General features: G+C 42.7%; 1 protein-coding gene across 3 annotated transcripts in view; it reads left to right on the top strand.

The window, feature by feature from the left end:
* The window catches only part of BAIAP2 (BAR/IMD domain containing adaptor protein 2), a 174,729-nt gene that overhangs the window by 146,397 nt on the left and 6,382 nt on the right, over positions 1 to 21,950 (top strand). The window contains exons 13-14 of one of the 3 annotated variants that reach the window (XM_033961497.1): positions 978 to 1,012; positions 3,807 to 3,842. In XM_033961497.1, the coding sequence (XP_033817388.1) occupies positions 978 to 1,012; positions 3,807 to 3,834 (63 nt within the window). In that variant the 3' untranslated portion in view covers positions 3,835 to 3,842. Of the gene's footprint in view, positions 1 to 977; positions 1,013 to 1,662; positions 2,855 to 3,806; positions 3,843 to 21,950 lie in introns of those variants that run through there. The other 2 variants (XM_033961496.1, XM_033961495.1) reach the window with 2 other exon arrangements.

Below are 21,950 nucleotides of genomic sequence, written 5' to 3' on the forward strand. Positions count from 1 at the left end.
AACACCTGTTACGGTAAGTAACTGTGCTTTACTGCTGGACTCATGTACCCATCTACAGTCCTTGGACACTTGAGCATCTGCATTCCCTTCATACCTGTGTCAGTGCAGCAGAGTGCTGGATGTTGTCAGGTCTCTGCTTCTAATGGGATAGAATTGCCCCTATCACTTGAAGTCATGTTTCAGGACTTTTACTTCTGTATTCAGGATACAAAGGCTAGCTTTAGCTGGGGTCCTGTGCTAGAGACACACACCATTAGATCTGCTTTTTGATTGAGGATACCAGCACTCTACTGGAGAACGTCTTGCTTCCTTGATTTAGGGGAGCAGGGATCCCAGAGGTAGTGTTAAAATCTTACAATAAAAAGGCAGCTTTCCCCTCCTTCTTGTATCTAATTTCAAGTTGTCATTGTGAGAAGAAGCTACCATATGGAACATGGTATTGTCCAGAATTACACCATGCTTGTCTGCCAGTTCAAAAGCCTAGTAGCAGTAATTTTTTTTTCTTGTGCTTCATTAGCCATAATGACACAGATGAGTTGATTTCTGCATTGCATTTTGATGGATGCCAGCTACATTTTGTAATACAGAGATGCTAATCTCTCTCGCAGAAACAGAAAAAGTTTGTTCCGTAGGCTTTGAAACATGTATTAATCTGTTTTGTAAGCCACACAAATGAGAACTATGGCAACGAGGTGAAGAAAGCCCCGAATGAAGTTCCATTGCTCTGTCTTCACTCCCACCTCCATTTGCAAAGCAATTTTTATGGAAAACTTCTGGATGTGTCTTTCTATAACACATTGAGGAAGAATTTTTATCAGCAAGCGTTCTATGCCCTATCATAGCAGTTTCCTGGTCATGTTCCATATGGTAGCTTTCAGTCAAAAAAATAGTTGAAATAATTTTTCTGTCTCATAAATATATGCCATTCAGTGATTGGTTCTATACTGGATTTTTCATGCGACTCTTTTCTTTCTCAGGGCCTCGATGACTACAGTACAAGATCTGTGAGCAGGTAAGATGTGTGAATGTGTAAAAGAGTAGCAGAAGGTGCATGCTTATGGTTAATGGATATTACTGCAGGATTCTGGGCTGATTTAATGGAAGCAAATTGGATCCTAGCTGTAAAGTGTTTACACAGATTGTGTATTAATGGTTAGGTTATGGGAATAAAGGGGAGCAAGCAGAGGATGCAAGTTAATGGGAATGAGTTTAGAGCAGAATATCGATGGAAGTCTGCATCTTCTCTGGCTGCTACACCATAGAAATCCATTCACGAGTAAATGTTAAAATGTATTACATTTTTTGGGTAAGTCGCATTTCTTGCACAGTAGAGACTGTACCGAGCATTTTGCTGAAGTGAGTAGAAGATGGGGCAGTGGTGGGCTGGTGGGAGGTGTGTCTTCAGTATCCCCTTCCCACTCTCGGCAAGGTTCTTAGTTCTGAGAATTTGAATGACTGTCCTTTTTGGTGTTAGACTTATTCTGAAGCAAACCTTGGACAGGGTATTTCTCATACAGAGTCGATAACTGGAGCTGGGGGCACCCAACGATTCTTAGATCTGCTTCTGTTTGCATGCAACTTGGTCTTTCCAAACCTTGACTTTGAGATGCTGTCCAGCTAATGTGCTGAGTTTGTTGTATCCCTGTGTTTTCTATTTCACAGCGGCAATGGCACTTTGGTATCAACTGTGTGAGGACAACCTTGACTAGGACTGGCACCTGCTGCTTTGAAGAGCTTGCGCCTCCTTTCCTATCCTCTCTTTTTTTTCTCTTTGTTGTTTTCTAACTCTGATCTATTGGATATTTATTTTGCCTTTTCTAAACTCTTGTCATCATCAAGGAGTCTTGGTGCTGCTGTATATCTTCCTGAGGTTTACAATTGACTTTGTTTACGAAGCCTTTCATAGCAGAAACTGCCAGAGGGTTTGTTTTACATGCAGGTCTTCAGCCCACTTTTATTTTTCCTACTTGTGAATGTTGAAAGATGCACTATCCCTTTTCTGAGAGTACGACATGGGTCAGAATTGATAAGCAGCAGTATCAAAATCTGTGCACTGTTATTTTTGTAATACGTTCATTTCTAAGTGTTTATTGAAATGCTTGTTTCCTGTTGAAACAGGTCACGAGGTCTCTTACTGGGCCTCTCTTCTTAGCTTCTGCTTTAATTCAAATATGTAACATTTGCTTTAAGAAAAGTGGATAGTGGATCCTTGAGGCTCTTCCTGCTGTCCTCTTTGAATTTCATACACAGTAGATTAAAAATGTGACTTTATAGTGGGTAATCGTCCAGAGGGTCTTTTCTTTTTGGATATTTTTGTTTGATATCAGAATATTGTTACCTCATTTTACTACTTTGGTAAACTAATTTAATATTAGTTTGCAGCTGAGCAAAAAGCAATCCAAAGACTATTTTGAAATTGGACTTAGTAAAAAGAAAAAGAAATCGTGTTTTGATAAGAGAATCCACTATGTGTTCTGTCTGCTTAAATTTTGTCAATCTTCTTTATGTCTTGCTAACTGTAGAGGCAGAGAGAGATACTGGGATTGGGGTAAATGGCTACCTGTATAGCTATTTCAAATATTAGGAAGTGTGCATAAAGGGCCAAAACCCCTTTCCTGATGGGCTAAAACCTCAAAACATGCTGGTTTGTTAGGACACTGTTGCCAATACTTGTAAACAAACAGACAGATATTCTGTTTCGGACATTACACTGCAAGCAATTCTGAATAAGGATGATTCTGGTGAGCGGATGAATGTAGCATAACTTGTACGAAGAGAACTTTTTATAAGCTGAAGAGAAATGTGCACTGTATTGAAGCTCTTGTTCAAATAAAGGTTTATTGATTGCATTGCACTGACTTGTTAGTTGCTTATTTGTTCAGGCCTAACTTATTATAACCTATCTAGCAGATGTGCCAAGAATACTGTATAATTTCACTGACCTTGAAATGCACATTGATGTACAGTACAACGAGTTTTTGATTCAATAAATATGACATGGTGGTGTGTTCTCTATACATTTACAGAATTATTTCAAATAACATGAAAACTAGTGTTTGGAAATTTCACTTCAGTCCATCAGCTCTTTTTGGATTACTTGTGTCCATTGGAAAGTAAATGTATTTGGAAACTTGATACTTATAGATGCTTTTTCTAATGCTCTCTATTGTATTCTGAATAAAGGGGTGGAGGTAGCAACATATACATGAGATCCATTTGCTTTTCCTGTGATTCTAAATGATTACACAGGACAACACATCATTTTCATCAGAGTTAATGTTGGGTGGGTTTTCTAGTATTTTTCATGCTGATTTCAAATCTGTGTTTAGTTTAGCACGTCACATTTTTGTGATGAGACTCGTATATAATTATAAACGTTAATTGGGCATTTATAGCTTAAACATATAAGGAGGGTTAACGACAGTTGTATTTGTTTTTTTTAATGCTACAGACATTATTTACAGTGCTTAATATCAGTCTTTATTATGCCAAGACATTGTACTAATCATCCAGATAATTTCTGTTATATCTGTGGTTCATTTACGACAAAAGCACAACGTCTCCCAATTACCGTAGATCTAAATAAGGTATATAAATTGTACTTTGGCTGTCCACTGGGTGACCAGTTGTTTTGTCCTTCAGATTTGAAATTTTCCTGTCCAATGTCTGACAAGTAGTTGGACCACGGAGGCTATGCTAGGCTGGAATCAAGTGTCTTGACAGCGATGAGATTCTCATTAGACCTAATGTGCTTGGTTTTCCTAAAGCATATAACTCACTCCAAAATACTTTTCTTTCCCTTACAGTTCTGATGCTGAAGTTGCCAGATTTTGAGATGTATTGTAAGTTTACAGTTTCCATGTGCCAAAAATCACACCTGCTCCTGCTTCCCTTGCCCCCTCACTCTCAGTGCTCTGCTCTCACCTGACTTCTGACTTTGCATTCTTTGAAGGGGGGGAAGAGGCACCTCTTGAATAGTTTTGATATAAAATTCAGTTCCTGATTATTTTATTTTATTTTTTTCCTGGTCATATGGGAGAATATTGCAGAGCCTCCCATTCCTGATCTGTGTTTCTGGAAAAGTAAAAATAGCAGCAAATACTAGAACAGCTTTCCCTAGAGCATCTACTCCCACTTGCCTAGTGTGTATGTAGGATATAAAATTTTAGTTTTAGCTTGATACAGGGTGATTTTTAGTGACATTTTTATTCCAGAAAATGTCATTATCTTACAACTGCAAAGCCTATTTTTAAAACGTAAGTCAGAATGGATTTCTTCTCTTCAACAGACTAAAATACCTGCATTTGATACTTGGCTCAAGTACTCTGCCTTGGTGGAAGCTCTTGCCTTTGCTCTTTGCTTATCCATTCACTAGTTCAGGTTTCTAGTCTCTTAACCACATGAGCCTTTCATCTGCTCAAGTCGCATGTCTCGGTGGGGGAATTGCAGGTCTCTTGAGTCTTCCTTGCTTCTCCTGTGCCATCTGCTGACTTCTTGCTTGCAAGCATCTTGAGAAAAGAAAAAATTAAAAAGTGTGTGTGTAATTCTGCTAAAAAGGAAATCTTTTGTAATTCCTTAAAATGGAAAATTATAGTGAGGTACAAAATGCTGCTTTTTCCTGCTCTGTGTATCTTGAGAACCCCTGTTCTAAACCCAGCCAGACAGGTTTTCAGGATACCCACAATGAATATGCATGAGAGAAATGTGCATGCACTACCTCCATTGTATGCAAATCTTTCATATTAATTATGGGCAACCTGAAAAACTGTCTGGCTGGGTGAGGACTGGGCTGAGAACCACTGCTTTATTGACCAATGCAATGTTAAGATGACAGCAAGAGAAGTTTGAGAAGGCAAACGTATTTTAGTGGGGCAGTGTGTTCAAAGATAAAAGCAGAGCGCTGCTGTTGAGGAAAGTTCTGACTTTTAAGGTCTATTCTGTTCCCTTTAAAAGTATTCCCATTTTAGCTAAGAACAGCCATACTGGGTTAGACCAGTGGTCAATCTAGTCCGGTATCCCGTCTTCATGGTGGCCAAGCTAGGTCACAAGTACCTAGCAAAAACCCAAGTAGTAGCAACATTTAATGCTACTGATCCAGGGCAAACAGTGGCTTCCTCTATGCCTGTCTCAATAGCAGACTATGGACTTTTCCTCCAGAAATTTGTCCAAACCTTTTTTAAAATTAGTCATGTTAACTGCTCTTGCCACATCCTCTGGCAATGTGTTCCAGAGCTTAACTATTCTCTGAGTGAGAAAAACACTTTTAAAATCAATAGGAGTAATTATTTCCCTGTAACTTTGAATGTCCCCTAGTCTTTATAATTTTTGATAAGAGTTAAAAATCGATCAACTTGTACCCATTGCACACCACTCAGGACTTTGTAGACTCTTCTCAGCCGTCTCTTTTCCAGGCTGAAGAGCCCTAACCTCTTTAGCCTTTCCTCATATACAAGAGGAGTTCATACCATGGAGCAATACAGAGTCTTTATTTTCCACCCCTTTTTAAAAATAATTCCTAGCATCTTGTTTTTTGGGTTTTTTTGCTGCCGCTTCAGCATATTGTCTACAATGACACACAGATCTTTTCCTTGGGCTCTAACACCCAAGGTGGACCCTAGCATCTGGAAACTAATTTGGGCAATTCTTCCCAATTTGCATCACTTTGCATTTGTCCACATTAAATTTCATCTGCCATTTTGGATGTCCAGTTTTCAATTCCTAAGGTCTGTCTTCAATTTTTCACAGTCTACGTATGTGTTAACAGTTTTGAACAGTTAGTGTCATGTGCAAACTTAATCACCTCACTCATTCCAAATTCCAGATCATTTATAAATAAGCTAAATAGCACCAGTCCCAGTAAGATCCCTGTGGCACTCCATTATTTACAAGCAAGAGTATACTTCTAATTCTACTGCTTACTATTTAAAGCTATAAACTGAGACAGCCCAACATACTGGAACAACCGACTAACTCAATCCATCTCAACCAGACACAGGAGAACCCACTCACTATTCACACACCCGCCAAGCAAAAATGTCAAACGAAGAAAACTATATGACAACCTAATGGCCACCAGAGCAGCAAAACTAGACAGACAAATCGCCAATCTGCTGTCTTCGACCACAGACTACAAAACCTTCAAAAAAGAAACAAAAATCCTACTCTTCAAAAAATACAATACCAATTTAACATAACCAGATCCCAAGCTTCATCTACTAAACTATCTACTCCTTATCAAATCTAAAATGTTCAAAGTATCCATTATGTATTACCTAATTTTGTGACAATTCTTATGTAATCCGCCTATATATGTCTTAACATCATGACAATTCTTATGTAATCCACCTTGAGCTGCAAGATAATGGCGGAATAGAAATCACTAATGTAATGTAATTATTTACCCTCCATTGAGGAAAAAATGGCCATTAAAAAATGGCCATTTGGCCCTACCCTTTGTTTTCTGACAATAACCAATTCCTAATCCACAACAAAACATTGCCTCTTATCCCATGATTCTAATTTTCTCAGGAGCCTCTCATGAAATCTAGATACACTAACTAAATCATCTGGCTCACCTTTATTCACACCTTCAAAGAAGTCGAGCAAATTAGTGAGTCAAGACTTCCCTAGGCTGAACCCATGCTCACTGTCCCCATTAAATCATGTTTGTCTACATCAGTGTCTCACAAACCACCAGTGTCTCACACTAAATCCAGTGCCCCAGTCAGAAGGCACCCAGAAGTGCGTGTGGGGAGAGGAGGAGAGACACCGGCCAGGAGGAGAGTCATCTGTGATGGATGACATCCTACAGGACATGCCTCTCGTTGTGAGAGGCATGTTCTGTAGGCCAGTGGTCCCCCAACTCTTTCCTAGAGGACCACCAGGCCAGTCAGGTTTTTGGGATGCATGAGAGAGATTTGCATATAATGGAGGTGATAGGCATGCAAATGTGCCCCATGCATAGTCATTAGGGCTATCCCAAAAACCTGACTGGCCTGGTGGTCCTCCAGGACACGGTTGGGGACCACTACTGTAGGCAGTCAGCCGTCACAGATTACTCTCCTCCTTTCCCCGCACCTCGACGTATGTGCTCTTCTGGGTGCATTCCGGCTGTGGCACACAGTTTGCACTGGTCTATATGTTCCACAATTTTATAATTGTTTCCACTATTTTGCCCAGCACTGAAGTAAGGCTTGCTGGTCAGTAATTTCTTAGATCTCCCCTGGAACCCTTTTAAAAAATCAGCCAACATTGGCCACCCTCCAGTCTTCAGGTACTGTGGGCGATTTCATATTTGATTCTTTCAGTACCATGGGATGTATACTATCTAGTCCAGGTGATTTATCACTCTTTAACTTGTCAGTTTGGCTTAGTACATCATCCAGGTTCACTGTGATTTCTTTCAGTTCCTCTTCATCACTTTGGAAAACTTTCAGAGTTTTCGGTTCAAGTAGATCTTACGTCTTCTGTAAAGACCAAATCAAAGAATTCATTCAGTGTCTCACTATGGTCATATCCTTCCTGAGTGCTCCTTGATCATCCCAGCGGTCCCACGGATTCCCTCACAGATTTTCTCCTATTGATGTACCTAAAAAAAATTGTTGCTATGAGGTTTTTTGTAGTTTTTTTTTTTTTTTTAAACGTTTTCAGGAAGTTACTCTTCATATTCTTTTTTAGCTTTCTTTACCAATACTTTGCATCTAACTTGTCAGTGCTTGTCTCTTCTTATTTTCTTCATTTGGATCCTTTAGCCAATCTTTAAAGGATGTATTAGGGCTCTTAACGTCCACACCTGGTTTACAGTCCTAACCTTTACCATCGATCCTTTTAGCTTTGTTTAACCATTTTCCTCATTTTAACATAATCGCTGTTGCAAAAATTAAATGCCGCTACAGTAGATTTCTTTAGCTCCAGATATCAGCTCAGATTTGATCACATTATGATCACTGTTTCCTAGTGAACCCAACTGTTACCTCTGCATTCCACTAAGGACCAAATCTAAAATAGCTCTCCCTCTTGTCAGTTCCTGGACTAGTTGCTCTAAGAAGCAATTGGTTATTATTTTTAGAAAATTTGCCACCCTAGCACTCCCTGATGTACATTTATCCAGTCAATGTTGGGGTAATTGAAATCAATAAATTCACAGGGAAGACTAGTAAAGATCACAACACTGAGGGAGGATCAGTGTTCACCACCACTATTTTAAGTGGAGAAAAACAAACTTCAATAATTCCTAAGCTTAACTTAACAGCAGTCCTGAAAGTAACAGAAACAGGAATTTGCATAATTATTTGTTCATCGGAGATATGGACTGAGGAAGGGATGCGGAGGTTGGCTTCTTTGGGCCATCGTAAATGTGGCCACTGCATAGCTTGTCCAGTGATGACTGAGGGATCTATGTTGATGTAAAATCTGCTAAGACTTTGGAATTTTGTTAAAATGCAGGACTTATCTGTATATATTGTCATCTATCTCCTGATTTGTCATTGTGGACTGTATTATATTGGACAGACTTCTAGACAATTGAGGATCCATTTGAGCACAGACACTGTTTATTGAAACATGATTTTGCCTCCTTTCGTTGTTGGGTATTAGAACAATTAAAAATAACTGCTCATCGTGGGAATATTAGGTGGTTATTTTTTATACCAGAAGAAGCAATGCTGGATTTTCATATACAATCTATGGCGCATTGAGACTAAGGATCTCAAGTGCCCGCACTTATTTGCCTTTAGAACCAGTCTAGGCTACTAACCAGTGTGCGCACTATCATCAGTCCAAATCGTCTCCTTTTGAGTTTTGATTTTTTAAAATTTTTAACTTTTTAAATTAACAGCCTTTAAGAGCTTTTACTCAATTAGCTTATAGTTATATTCTTATATCCCTATTCGGGCCTCTTGCATATTGTATTTATATACATATATAACACTTAGCTCGGGAATGATTTTCTACCCAGCCCTCAAGAATGATACGACAGAAGACCTCTGTTTCGCTCTCAAGGTATAAAGAGAGCTTCTTCAGAAAGTAGATATTTTGCGCTTATATAAATACTTTTAGTGCTGCCGTGGCTTATTCTAGCTAAGTGTTACATATGTGTATAAATACTATATCAATAAATAGAAATGCTCCACTTGTTAGTCTAAGAGCACTATCTCAATGGAAGAAAAAGCCTCAGGTATTATCATGGCAGAGCATGAATGCTCAAGCCTCCTCCACCCACATCAATGGCAAAACTTCCAGAGAGAATGTGCTTTAACCACTACTCTTTCGTGCAGGACTGAGATCACTAGCTGCTTTTTTATGCTGTGAAGGTATAAGTGATACAATATTTACGATGGACAAATTTGGTCGCCGTCTTTATCAAAACTCAATGATGGCGAATCGTGTCCTCAACTATAATTTTATATTCATGTCCTACCTCCGATTCTGTGTGGATGCCCTCCGCTCGTTCCGGGAAGCTGTGCCGGATTCTCAGCATCAGGAGTTTCGTCTCCTTGAGGAGACCCTCTCCCAGCTCTGCCTTTATATGTTTCAGGTGGCCTATGACGCCTTCAAGTTGTCCTCGAGGGTCACGGCGTTTGCAATCGCCATGAGTCGCCTCACTTGGCTCAGGATTGTGGACATGGATCCGAATCTCCAGGATCGTCTTGCCAATCTCCCTTGCGTGGGTAATGAGCTGTTTGATGATTCCATCGAGGTAGCCACTAAGCGCCTCTCGGAACATGAACGATCCTTCACTTCTCTGGTGAGACTTAAGCTGAAGATCCCTCTGGCTCGGCAATACAAAATTCTTCTCCGGAGGTATCCGCAGAAATCTACTCCTGCGTTCTCTCAGCCTCCTTCGAAGTGGCTGTAACAACACCAGCAGCGACAAGCTAAGGCTCAGCCGCCGGCTCCGGCGAAGCCTGGGCTGTCTTTTTGACAATTCCAATCTGAGCCTTCGGGCTCCCTTCCTCCTGGAGCCTTCCCCTTCCCCATCAGGGGTTGTCTCCATCATTTCTATACCCAGTGGGAAAATCTTACCACCGTCAGTTGGGTGATTTCCATCGTCTTGGAGAGGTATTCCCTTCACTTCAGTTACGTACCCCTGGACCTTCTTCCAAGAGAGTTTCCTTCTGCCCGGTCTCAGCTGCCTCTCCTTCTGCAGGAAGCTCAGGCCCTTCTTTGCCTTCGGGCGGTCAAGGAGGTTCCTCCAGACCAGTGGAATACCGGATTTTAGTCCCGGTACTTTCTGGTACCCAAGATGTTGGGGGATCTGCGTCCGATCTTGGACCTCCGTGCTCTGAATAAGTTTCTGGTTAAGGAACGATTCAAAATGCTCACCCTTCCTACCTTGTACCCCCTCTTGGATGAGGAGGACTAGCTGTGCTCACTGGACCTCAAGGAGGCGTACACACACATTCCGATACACCCAGCCTCTCGCCGGTATCTGAGATTCCGGGTGGGGGATCTCCACCTCCAATGTCGTGTTCTTCCCTTTGGCCTGGCGGCCTCTCTGAAGGTTTTCACGAAATGTCTAGTTGTGGTAGCTGCGGCCCTGCGTCTCCGCGGCCTGCAGGTGTTTCCCTACCTCGATAACTGGTTGATCAAAGCGTCCTCGCGCCACAAAGTTCTGCGAGCGACGAATCATAGAAACATAGAAGATGACGGCAGAAAAGGGCTACAGCCCATCAAGTCTGCCCACTCTGCTTACCCACCCCCTGTCTATGCCCTAATGACCCAATTTCCTTATCTTGACCCTCGTAGGGATCCCACATGGGTATCCCATTTATTCTTAAAGTCTGGCACGCTGTCTGCCTTGATCACCTGCACTGGAAGCTTGTTCCAATGATCAACCACTCTCTCTGTGAAGAAATACTTTCTGGTGTCGCCATGAAATTTTCCGCCCCTGAGTTTGAGCGGGTGCCCTCTTGTGGCCGAGGGTCCCTTGAGAAAGAAAATGTCATCTTCCACTTCGACACGTCCCGTGAGGTACTTAAATGTTTCGATCATGTCTCCCCTTCAGAGTCTCGGCTTCGAGGTGAACTTCCCCAAGTCCCACCTCTGTCCGTCTCAGTCTCTAGAATTCATCGGAGCGGTCCTGGACACGGTTCATCTCCGCTCCTTCTTGCCTCGGCCTCGTCAGGAGGCCCTTGTTCATTTATGCCAGAAGGTGGCCCATCTGTCCTCGGCCCCGACTCGGCTTCTAATGGTCCTCCTAGGTCACAAGGCCTCTACGGTTCACGTGACTCCTTTTGCCAGACTTCACCTCCGTATTCCTCAATGGACTCTTGTGTTCCAATGGAACCAGGATCAAGATCCTGTCTCTCGACTCATTGTCGTGACTCCTTTGTTGAGGAAGTTTCTCCGTTGGTGGATGTTCTCTTCCAATCTTTCCAGAGGTTTTCTGTTTCATGCCCCCCCTTCGCAGAAGGTCCTCATGACGGACTCGTCGACCTATGTTTGGGGGGCTCATCTGGACGGTCTTCGCACTTGGGGTCTTTGGTCCAGTGCCGACCGCCTTTGTCACATCAATCTGTTGGAGCTTCGAGCGATTTTCCTCGCTCTGAGGGCTTTTTGTCACCTGCTTCGAGAACGAGTGGTGCTGATCCGCACGGACACCCAGGTCGCCATGTATTATATCAACAAACAAAGGGGCACAGGGTCTCTAGCCCTGTGCCAAGAGGCGATGCGGCTCTGGGATTGGTCTATCCGCCGCAATATATTCCTTCGAGCGGTCTACATTCAGGGCAAGCACAATTGTCTGGCGGACCAGTTGAGTCGTCTTCTGCTGCCCCTGAGTGGTCTATCCATTCCTTGACCCTGCGTCAGGTGTTTGTTCGTTGGGGGACTCCAGATGTCGATCTGTTCGTGTCCACCCTCAATCACAAGTTGCCCCGCTTCTGCTCCAGGGTTTACACCCCTCTCAGGATTGAGGCGAATGTTTTTCTACTGGATTGGACGAACTTGTTTCTGTATGCGTTCCCTCCATTCCCTCTGATTCTGAAGACTCTTGTCAGGCTCAAGTCCATGCGTGCCACCATGATTCTGATAGCTCCTCAGTGGCCCCGACAGCCGTGGTTCTCCCTTCTGTTACAACACAGTTCCAGGGAGCCCCTCCTTCTGCCTGTTTTTCCTTCTCTGCTTACGCAGAGCCAAGGTTCTGTTCTTCATCCCAACCTAGTCTCTGCACTTAACGGCTTGGTTCCTCGAGACTTAATGTCCTCGTTCCAGTTCTCTCAGCCTGTGCTGGACGTCCTGGAGGCATCTCGGAGGGAGTTCACTTGCCAATGTTACCATCAGAAGGGGACCCGCTTTTCTTCCTGGTGCACTACTCGGAAGCTGGAGCCGATTTGTGCCTCCCTATCTGCTGTCCTGGATTATCTGTTACACTTGTCTGGTGCCAGACTCAAGTCTTCTTTGGTTTGAGTCCACCTTAGTGCCATTACTGCTTTTCATCAGCCGATTGATGGGAAGCCTATCTCTTTTCATCCGGTGGTTTTCCGCTTCATGAAAGGCCTTTTTCACGTTCATCCGCCCCTTAAACCTCCTCCTGTGGTTTGGGATCTTAACGTGGTCCTTGCTCATTTGATGAAACCCCCGTTCGAGCCGCTAGCGCAGGCTCACTTGGAGTATCTTACTTGGAAGGTTGTGTTTCTTATTGCTCTCACTTCTACCTGTCGGGTCAGTAAGCTTCAAGCCTTGGTAACGGACCCGCCTTTCACTGTCTTCCATCATGATGAAGTGGTTCTCCGTACCCATCCTAAGTTCTTGCCTAAGGTTGTTTCTGAGTTTCACATCAACCAATTCATTGTTCTTCCTGTGTTTTTTCCAAAGCCCCATTCTCACCCTGGAGAAGTGGCTCTGCATTCTCTTGATTGTAAGTGTGCGCTGGCCTTCTACTTGCAGCGCACCTCTCCTCATCGTTCAGCTCCCCAGCTGTTCCTCTCTTTCGATCCTAATCGCTTGGGTCGCTCTGTCTCTAAGTGGACCATTTCTAACTGGTTGGCTGCTTGTATTTCTTTCTGTTTGCTCAGGCTGGTCTCTCCCTGTCGGGTCGAGTTACAGGCCACAGGGTCAGAGCGATGGCGGCGTCTGTTGCTTTCCTTCGCTCGAGAAAATTTGTAAGGCTGCCACTTGGTCCTCGGTTCATACGTTTACCTCTTACTACTGTCTGGATACTTTCTCCAGGTGTGATGGCCATTTTGGCCAGTCCATTTTGCAAAATCTGTTCTCCTAAATTGCCAACTCTCCCTCCATCCCATTCTGATTAGCTTGGAGGTCTCCCACATGTTGAGAATATGCTGCCTGCTTGTCCTGGGATAAAGCACAGTTACTTACCGTAACGTGTTATCCAGGAACAGCAGGCAGATATTTTTGCAACCCACCCACCTCCCCGTGGTTGGCTTCTTTGCTAGCTATCTGAACTGAGGCCACGCTGAGGAGACGCATGCCCTAGGTCGGAGGGGAGGGGCACGCGCGCATGCGCGGGCCAATCGCAAGTTTGAAGGTCTTCAAGCAAGTCTGCTTGCGAAAACGTCCACTAGGGGGCTCCATCAGTGACGTTACCCACATGTTGAGAATATCTGCCTGCTGTCCCTGGATAACACTTGTTACGGTAAGTAACTGTGCTATTAGCCAACGTTTCACGGTATACAACCGTTTCTTCAGGGCTTTATCAACTTTCACTTCTCCACATACGTCTGTGAAAATAAACACATGTGATCCTTTTATGTATCTCCTTGTAACATCTCAGTATATAATAAATGTATCCAACTATAGTACTTGCTGCATCGCTTGCTTTCTTGCTCTTACCAGCATCCTGTCGCTGTAGTGGTTTTCTCTTACTCAATTTAACGAGAGCTTCGCCAATCAGTCTATTCCATTTATGCAAGAGGCCCGAATAGGGATATAAGAATATATCTATAAGCTAATTGAGTAAAAGCTCTTAAAGGCTGTTAATTTAAAAAGTTAAAAATGTTCAAAAATCAAAACTCAAAAGGAGACGATTTGGACTGATGATTGCCCGCATACAGGTTAGTAGCCTGAAGGATAGGAGGATTGAGGGTTACAGATAGGGGTAGATATTAGTATGGAAAGAGTATTGATAAAAACAAGGGGGCTATAGGGCTAAATCATGATAACCTGACAGGTCATGGACCTGAAGGGCCGCCACGGGAGCGGACTGCTGGGCATGATGGACCTTTGGTCTGACCCAGCGGAGGCAAATTCTTATGTTCTTAAAGGCAAATAAGTGCGGGCTCTTGAGATCCTTAGTCTCTAATAGAGAGATACACTTGCTCTAGCGTTTGCCTATTATTAGGTGGTTTTTGGTGTGTGGCGTGAAAAATTGCCTTTAGGTTTAAACCATGCCATTGAGTGGAAGGTGTTCCTGTAGGTGCAGCTTGATGCCCTCTTTTGGTGGTTTTAAAAGGAGGACACCAACGACATGTTTTCCAGCCACCGCAGCAGTACAGAAGAGAGGACTCTGAATGTAACCACTAACGATGACGAGGTGAAACATTACCAAAAAGATGTGCTGAGAGTTGAGTCGGTTCAAAGAATGGCCACCAGGATGGTCTCAGGGCTTAGGGATCTCCCGTATGAGGAAAGGCTGAATAAATTGCAGCTGTACTCGCTCGAGGAACGTGGAAAGAGAGGAGACATGATTGAGTCGTTTAAATATATCACAGGCCGTATCGAGATGGAAGATGATATCTTTTTCTTAAAGTACCATCGGCCACAAGAGGGCATCCGCTGAAAATCAGAGGAGGGAAATTTCATGGCGACACCAGGAAGTATTTCTTCACCGAAAGGGTGGTTGATCATTGGAACGAACTTCCACTGCAGGTGATTCAGGCAACCAGCGTGCCAGATTTTAAAAGTAAATGGGATACACATGTGGGATCTCTAGAGGGGTAAAGTCGAGGGGGTGGGTCATTAGAGTGGGCAGACTTGATGGGCTATGGCCCTTTTCTGCCGTCATTTTTCTATGTTTCTAAGATGAAATCTAAATAGCATCAGTTATTGAATGGAGTGGATGGTCTTAATCTAAGTACTGCACTGTTGTTTCGGTCTTATTTAATTGAAGAATTGAAAGTGTTATATTTGTACTGCCTACTTATGCTTTTTATTTCCTATTGTAGGGAGGAGATGGTATATATGCCCTGCAGAAAAAGTAGAGTGTTTTTTTTTTGTAGACCAATGATGAAGAAAGAGCTTGCTTTCACATTTCTGTTACATTAAGCTTATTATTGGCTCTTTTTTTTTTTTTTCCCCCCTCCACTTAAAATAGCGGAGGTGAACACTGATCTTCCCTCAATAGAAGAGGATAGGTGTTCAGTGGTGGTGTGGCAATTGAAGTTGCCCAATTGGTCTGCTTTCCTAATCTGCCTGAAAACATTTCTTCATCTGTCTGCTCATTCTGTCCGTATAACCCTATCTATATATTTCTTTCTTTCACACATGGAATTCCTGTTCATATGGATTCTACACCGTTATGTTATCTGTCAACATATAGCACAACCCCTCATTACAATTTGATCTGCAATATAATTTGTACCCGGATAAGTGTCCCATTGATTGTCCTCCTCCTACCAGGTCTCTGAAATAGCTATTATATCTATCTCTTCATTCGGTGCAATATACTTTAACTCTATCTTATTTTTTAGGATTCTACCATTTGTATACAGATACTTCAAATTTGTTTGGGGGTTTTTCCTTGCATCCACAGGCTACTAAGATGATGACAGGGATAATTGAGTCTTTTTAACTCTGCTTTCCTCTGAAGCACTCCAAGCTTTCTTTCACCATTATTGAAACATCTGTTGGGACTAACCTAAATATCCTGTTTCAATAGTATCTTTCAAGGATACTCCACACCGAACCATCTGCTCTTAGGTTACTGTCGACTCCCCCACCATCCTCTCACCATACCATCTTAGTTTTAAATGTTAGAGCTAGCAACCTGGGTCTATCCTGGTTAAGGTGTAGTCCATTCTTTTGGAATAGGCTTCCCCTTTCCCAGAAGGTTGCTCATTTCCTAATAAATCTAAATCCCTCCCTCATTCCTGTTCCATCGTCTCAACCATGCATTGAGACTTTGAAGCTCTACCTGCATCTTGGGTCCTGTGCATGGAACGGGGAGCATTTCTGAAAATGCTAACCTGGAGGAACTGTATTTTAGCTTTCTACCTAAGAATCTAAATTTGGCTTCTAGAACTTCCCATATTTTCCTATGTCATTGGTACCTACAATGTACCAATAGAGCTGGCTCCTCCCCAGCAATATCTAAAATCCTATCTAAGTCAGTGGTTCCCAACCCTGTCTTGGAGGACTACCAGCCAGTCGGATTTTTGGGATAATCCTAATGAATATGCATGAGAGAGATCTGCATATAATGGAGGCGAAAGACATGCAAATCTGCTCCTTGCATATTTGTTAGGGCTATCCTGAAAACCTTACTGGCTGGTGGTCCTCCAGGACAGGGTTGGGAACCACAGATCTAAGTAACGCATGAGACTCGCCATCTTTGCACCAGGCAGACAAGTGACCAGGCAATCCCCATGCCCACCAGCCACCCAAATGCCTAATGATTGTATTGCCAGTGCAACAGCTCCTGAGCAGAAGTCCTGGAGATATGAGAGGATATTGCATCCCCTGGTGGGCAGGTCTTTGCTACCAGATTATTTCCTACTTCACCGGGTGATGCTTGTTTTGTTTTTTTGGTTGTGTTTTTTTGTGGGTTTTTTTTTTTTTTATATCTCCCTCCAAGGCAGCACAGGGGCTGCTAAGTTGGAGGTGAGACTTCTCTACAACATAGCAGTAGGTCTCCTCTATGTATCTCTGTCTTCCTCAGCTCCTCCCAAGTCTGCTAGTCTAGCCTCAAGGGAACAGACTCGTTCTGAGAGCTAGGAGCTCTTTGCAGCGAGCGCGCACACATAACTTCTTGCTAACTCGGAGTTAATCATACATGTGACTTGGTGAAAAGTTCTTATCCATACACAAATGACTGAGGAAATGGTGAACAGGAAGTATGCATAACTATGATCCAGCGTTAGTACAGCAACACTTGGGCATAGGAGTGGAGAGCTAACTGGTCTTGGCAAGGTAAGGTTGGAAACGGTTGCAGTCATATCATTCTGATTATCAGGATAAATTTGAAGCCTTGGTCTGACAAATCAGCTGCCAATTCCCTGCTCTTACCCTAAACCCCCTTTTATGTAAAAGATAAGCACACTTGTATGATCTTGTAGATTGAGCAGATGGGTGCTTTCTGGAATATTCTAGTTCTTGAATGCTTCTTTTCCAGGTTTTGTCACATACACAGAGGACTTTTTTTGTATCTTAAAGTATTTCAGTGCCAAATGCTTTCTTTTCCCCTTCTCACTGAAGAGCTCTACATAGTATTCAAGCTGCTTTAACTTGCAGAAAGCATTTCTTTCCAAGCAAACAGGATCTATTAGTAAATGTTCTGTGTTTTTGCAGAGTTCTGCCATATAAAAAGGCTGCAGCTCTCAGGGTTGTAATATAATAAAAATCTTCTTGAACACGAGTCTGTTGCTTTGAGAATTGCTTATAGCTGGAAGGAATGGTGATACCCTCCTCTCGGATACCAGTCTCTTCTTTAGTCCTTCAAAGGTGCTGTTTCAATTGTGTGGAGGAGTGACCAGACTACAATACTGATTAATATATGATTGTTCTCCTTTAATTCATGAAGGCAATAGGGCTGGTCTAGCTGTTGTTTGGTGGTCAAGCAGCAGCACATTTGTAAATGTACAGTATATCTGAATTTCACCATCGCCATTTTACTTGCCTGCTTTAGCCTGTGCTAAATGTACTCCCCATAGACCAGATGGCAGTAGTCTTTGAAAATCTGCAGTACTAAGCACAGGGCAACCAAGCTAGGCTGGCTGCGACTTCTGTAATGTGCCTTTAATCCCCTCACACCTTCTCTGCCCGTCGGATGTGCAGAATTTTGGCAGTAGCAGGAGAGCTTGTTTTAAAATGGTGAATGCGCTATCTCATACCAAAAGCTTAGAAGATGGACAGGCATCAAATTTCATTACTTATCCCCCTCCCAATACTATTTCCCAAATTCCATTCTATAAAAATACTTACATACTTTTTTGTTGTTGTTATACTCAACTTCACATATGATCTTTACTGAAACTTTAGAAAAAGAGAACCTGCTAATCATAATGTTTAATTGGCAGCAATAAATGCTGAGGCAAAAACCCAACTAACATAGCAGGATTAACTGGATATAGGATTTATTTATCTTTCCAAATTTAGGCAAGCTAATTAATTAATTTAGATTTATATCCCATCCTCCCAAAAGAGCTCAGAACAGGTTATACTTACATTCACAGTGTTCCACTATATCTTCATAATCACAACTTATTAGCAATCTCCTCTGTTTGCGAACTATTCTGATACCACAGGGTTCAGTGCTTGGGCATGTGCTCTTCAACATATTTATAGACCTGGAAATTGGTATGACGAACGAGGTGGTTAAATTTCAAAGAAGCAAAGACCTACAACATGACATAAACACGCTCAAGAAATGGGCCGCGACATGGCAAATGAGGTTTAACGTGGATAAGTGTAAGGTGATGCATGTTGGTAACAAAAATCTTTTACACGAATACAGGATGTCCGGTGCAGTATTTGGAGAGACCCCTCAGGAAAGAGTCTTGGGAGTACTGGTAGACCAGTCAATGAAGCCGTCTGCGTAATGCGCGGCAGCAGCAAAAAGGGCAAACAATGCTTGGAATGATTAAGAAGGGGATCTCAAACAGATCGGAGAAGGTTATCCTGCCGCTGTACCGGGCCATGGTACCCCCCACCTGGAATACTGTGTCCAGCACTGGTCGCCGTACATGCAGAAGGACACGATACTACTTGAAAGGATCCCAAGAAGAGCGACTAAAATGGTTAAGGGGCTGGAGGAGTTGCCTTACAGTGAGAGATTAGAGAAACTGGGCCTCTTCTCCCTTGAAAAGAGGAGACAGAGAGGACATGATCGAAACATTCAAGATAATGAAGAAGGGAATAGACTTAATAGATAAAGATAGGTTGTTTACCCTCTCCAAGGTAGAGAGAATGAGAGGGCACTCTCTAAAGTTAAAAGGGGATAGATTCCGTACAAACGTAAGGAAATTCTTCTTCACCCAGAGAGTGATAGAAATCTGGAATGTTCTTCCGGAGGCAGTTATAGGGGAAAACACCCTCCAGGGATTCAAGACAAAGCTAGACAAGTTCCTTCTGAACCAGAACGTACGCAGGTAAGGCTAGACTCAAATTAGGGCACTGGTCTTTAACTTAAGGGCCCCACCGCGGGAGCGAACTGCTGGGCACGATGGACCACTGGTCTGACCCAGCAGCGGCAATTCTTATGTTATTATGAAAGGCCTTTTTCTCGGTTACCGCTCCCTCACTTTGGAACGCTCTACCACTGGACATTAAGCCACTCCCAAAGTTAAAGGCTCTGATATGAGGAGGTAGGCTGTTCCAGAGGTTTGGAAAGAAATGGGAAAAGGATCGTTTCTTGGCTGTCTGTAGTTGGAGGGAGTGTCCTGATGGTGTATGTAGTCGTATTTCATCTTGGGAGTGTAGCGTTCTCTTTTGGGTGTAGAGAGGAAGCTTGCCCGAGAAGTATTAGTGTCATGTTCTAGACGGATTTATATGCCAACACTAGGCCTTTGAAAATGCAGCATTTGGTTATGGGCAGCCAGTGGGCTGATATCGGACCTGGAGAGACTAGGTCGTGGACTTGTAGGTTTTTCAGTAGTCTTAATGTTGCATTTTGAACTCCCTGTAGTTTGGTGTGTTTTTGCTGTAAAACCGTTGCAGTAATCCAGGCGTGTAAGGATAAAGGCATAGAGTAAGTAGTTAGGTGAAGTATTTTTCCATGAAGTAGTTTCTTATCATTCTGAGCTGGTGGAGCTAGTAGAAGGATGGAGATTATTTGCGAGATGTGTTTGGAGAATGATAGTTTTGAGTCGAGAGTAATTTCTATGCTCTGTACTTCGTCTTTTGACAACAAGATAGTTGATTCCCAGGAAAGGGAGGGTATAGGAGCATTTTTCTTTCCTAATCCATAGTAGTTAAGTCTTGAAAACGTTCAGTTGAAGTTTGTTTGAGGTCATGCAATGTTTAATTTTGGATAAACAATTGTGCAGGGTTGTAGTCTGGGTGTCACGATTTGCCTCTAGAGGTAGGTATAGTTGAATGTCGGTGAAGGAGTGGATTTTGATTTGGTGTATTTGGGCTATGTCAAGTACTGGTTTGATGCAGAGATTGAAAAGTAGAGGGGATAATAGGGCCCCTTGTGCTTCTCCATATTTGTTTCAGTTCGGATAGATTAGTGCTGAGTAGTACTCTTTGGGATCGTTGGCTTAGAAAGAAGTGGAACCAGTGTCGTGCTGTATCACGGATACCAATTTCTGCGAGGCGGGCAAGGAGGATAGAGTGATAAATGATATCAAAAGCTGCACTCATGTCAAGCAAGACAAGTAGGATGTCATTTCCCTTATCAAGCAGTTGGCAGCAGTCATCTATGATGTCGAGTAACAATTTTAAGTGCTGTGGTGTTTTCTGAAGCCTTACTGGAATGTGGAAAGGGCCTCCTGTGATCAAGTATAATAGATTGTAAACTCTCTGAGGCAGGAACTGATGTACTTGAGGCAGTGGAGAATGAAGTGACTTGCAGAAGGTGATGAGTGGGGTTTGAACCCCAGCTTTTATTTGCAGCCTGCGGCTTCTCCACACCACTTGATTTGCATGGTGGTTTCCATTTGCATTCTAACAGGCTGATGTCATATTGCATTAAAACCTGAGCAAGCTCGTTCTCATTTTATTTCTGATGGTCTGAGATGTTCAAAGCTGTGGTATACCAGAAACGAAGCTAACTTTACTTCTCTTGGCCGACAGTCTCTCTGGAGCAAAGCACCTCTTAACGTTCAAGTGAATTCCCAAACCACCATGCTCCCCTCACTGCCTGAGGGCCAGGGAAGTGTCCTCTTGTGACCTCTTCTGTCATCTTCCATCTTTGAACCATGGCTGTTAAACAGACTTGGTTACAGCCAGAGAAGTTCAATAATTCTTATTCCCTATTTTCCCTATTGTGAGTTACCTTTATGTACTCGTTATTCATATTTTGTAGTTCTCCCAATTTTTCCCATTGTTTTATGTTGGTCAAGTATTGTCCCGTGAGTAGATCTACCTGTTTGTCTCCCCCTTTTTTAATATGAATTGTAAAATGCTTAGAAGCCTTGATTAGCGTTTTATCAAAATTTTGAATAAACTTGAAACATCATCTGAACAATCACTATTTTCCAAGATGGTAGGAGGCAGAAAAGGATGCAAAAAGGTTCATTGGGGAGGAGTTGTGTGGATGCTTCATTCTTGTATTGGGTTTCTTGGCCCAGAAGTGCCAAGAAAGTGGCTTTGGGTCTGTGGGTCCTTCACTTTGGGAATTCCTTTTTCTTTTTTTATTGATTCTGTGGCACTCGGGGGGAGATTTTCACCTCTAGAGGTGAATAGTAAAGTTAGTTTCAGGGCTATCAGGAGTATGAAAAATGAAATAAATCTGCTAATCTTGGACAGCATGGTTCCCTGTGCACTCCAGAATCCCTCTAGCTGTACTATTCTGCCTTCATATCACCCTGTCACCCTTGGGGTTATCTCAGGGTTGGTGCACATCAGCTTTTCATGCACTCATCTCCTTTTCCTCTTTTTATTTTTTATGCTTGTTATCTATCCCAGTGTATGTACTTCCAATTGCTACGGTATGGAATACTCATAATGTAAAGAGCTGTAGTGCATAGAATATTGTATTTATGAATGACCCGATAGCTTCAGAATAACCCAAAGTAAATGGGTGCTCTTGGAGGTGTAGTTATCTTAATATTTGCTGCCTGTGCATTTTTATAATCCAATAAAAATATTCCAAGCAGCATAACCACAAC

This window comes from Geotrypetes seraphini, chromosome 10 (assembly GCF_902459505.1).
Source record: "Geotrypetes seraphini chromosome 10, aGeoSer1.1, whole genome shotgun sequence".
NCBI lineage: Eukaryota > Metazoa > Chordata > Amphibia > Gymnophiona > Dermophiidae > Geotrypetes > Geotrypetes seraphini.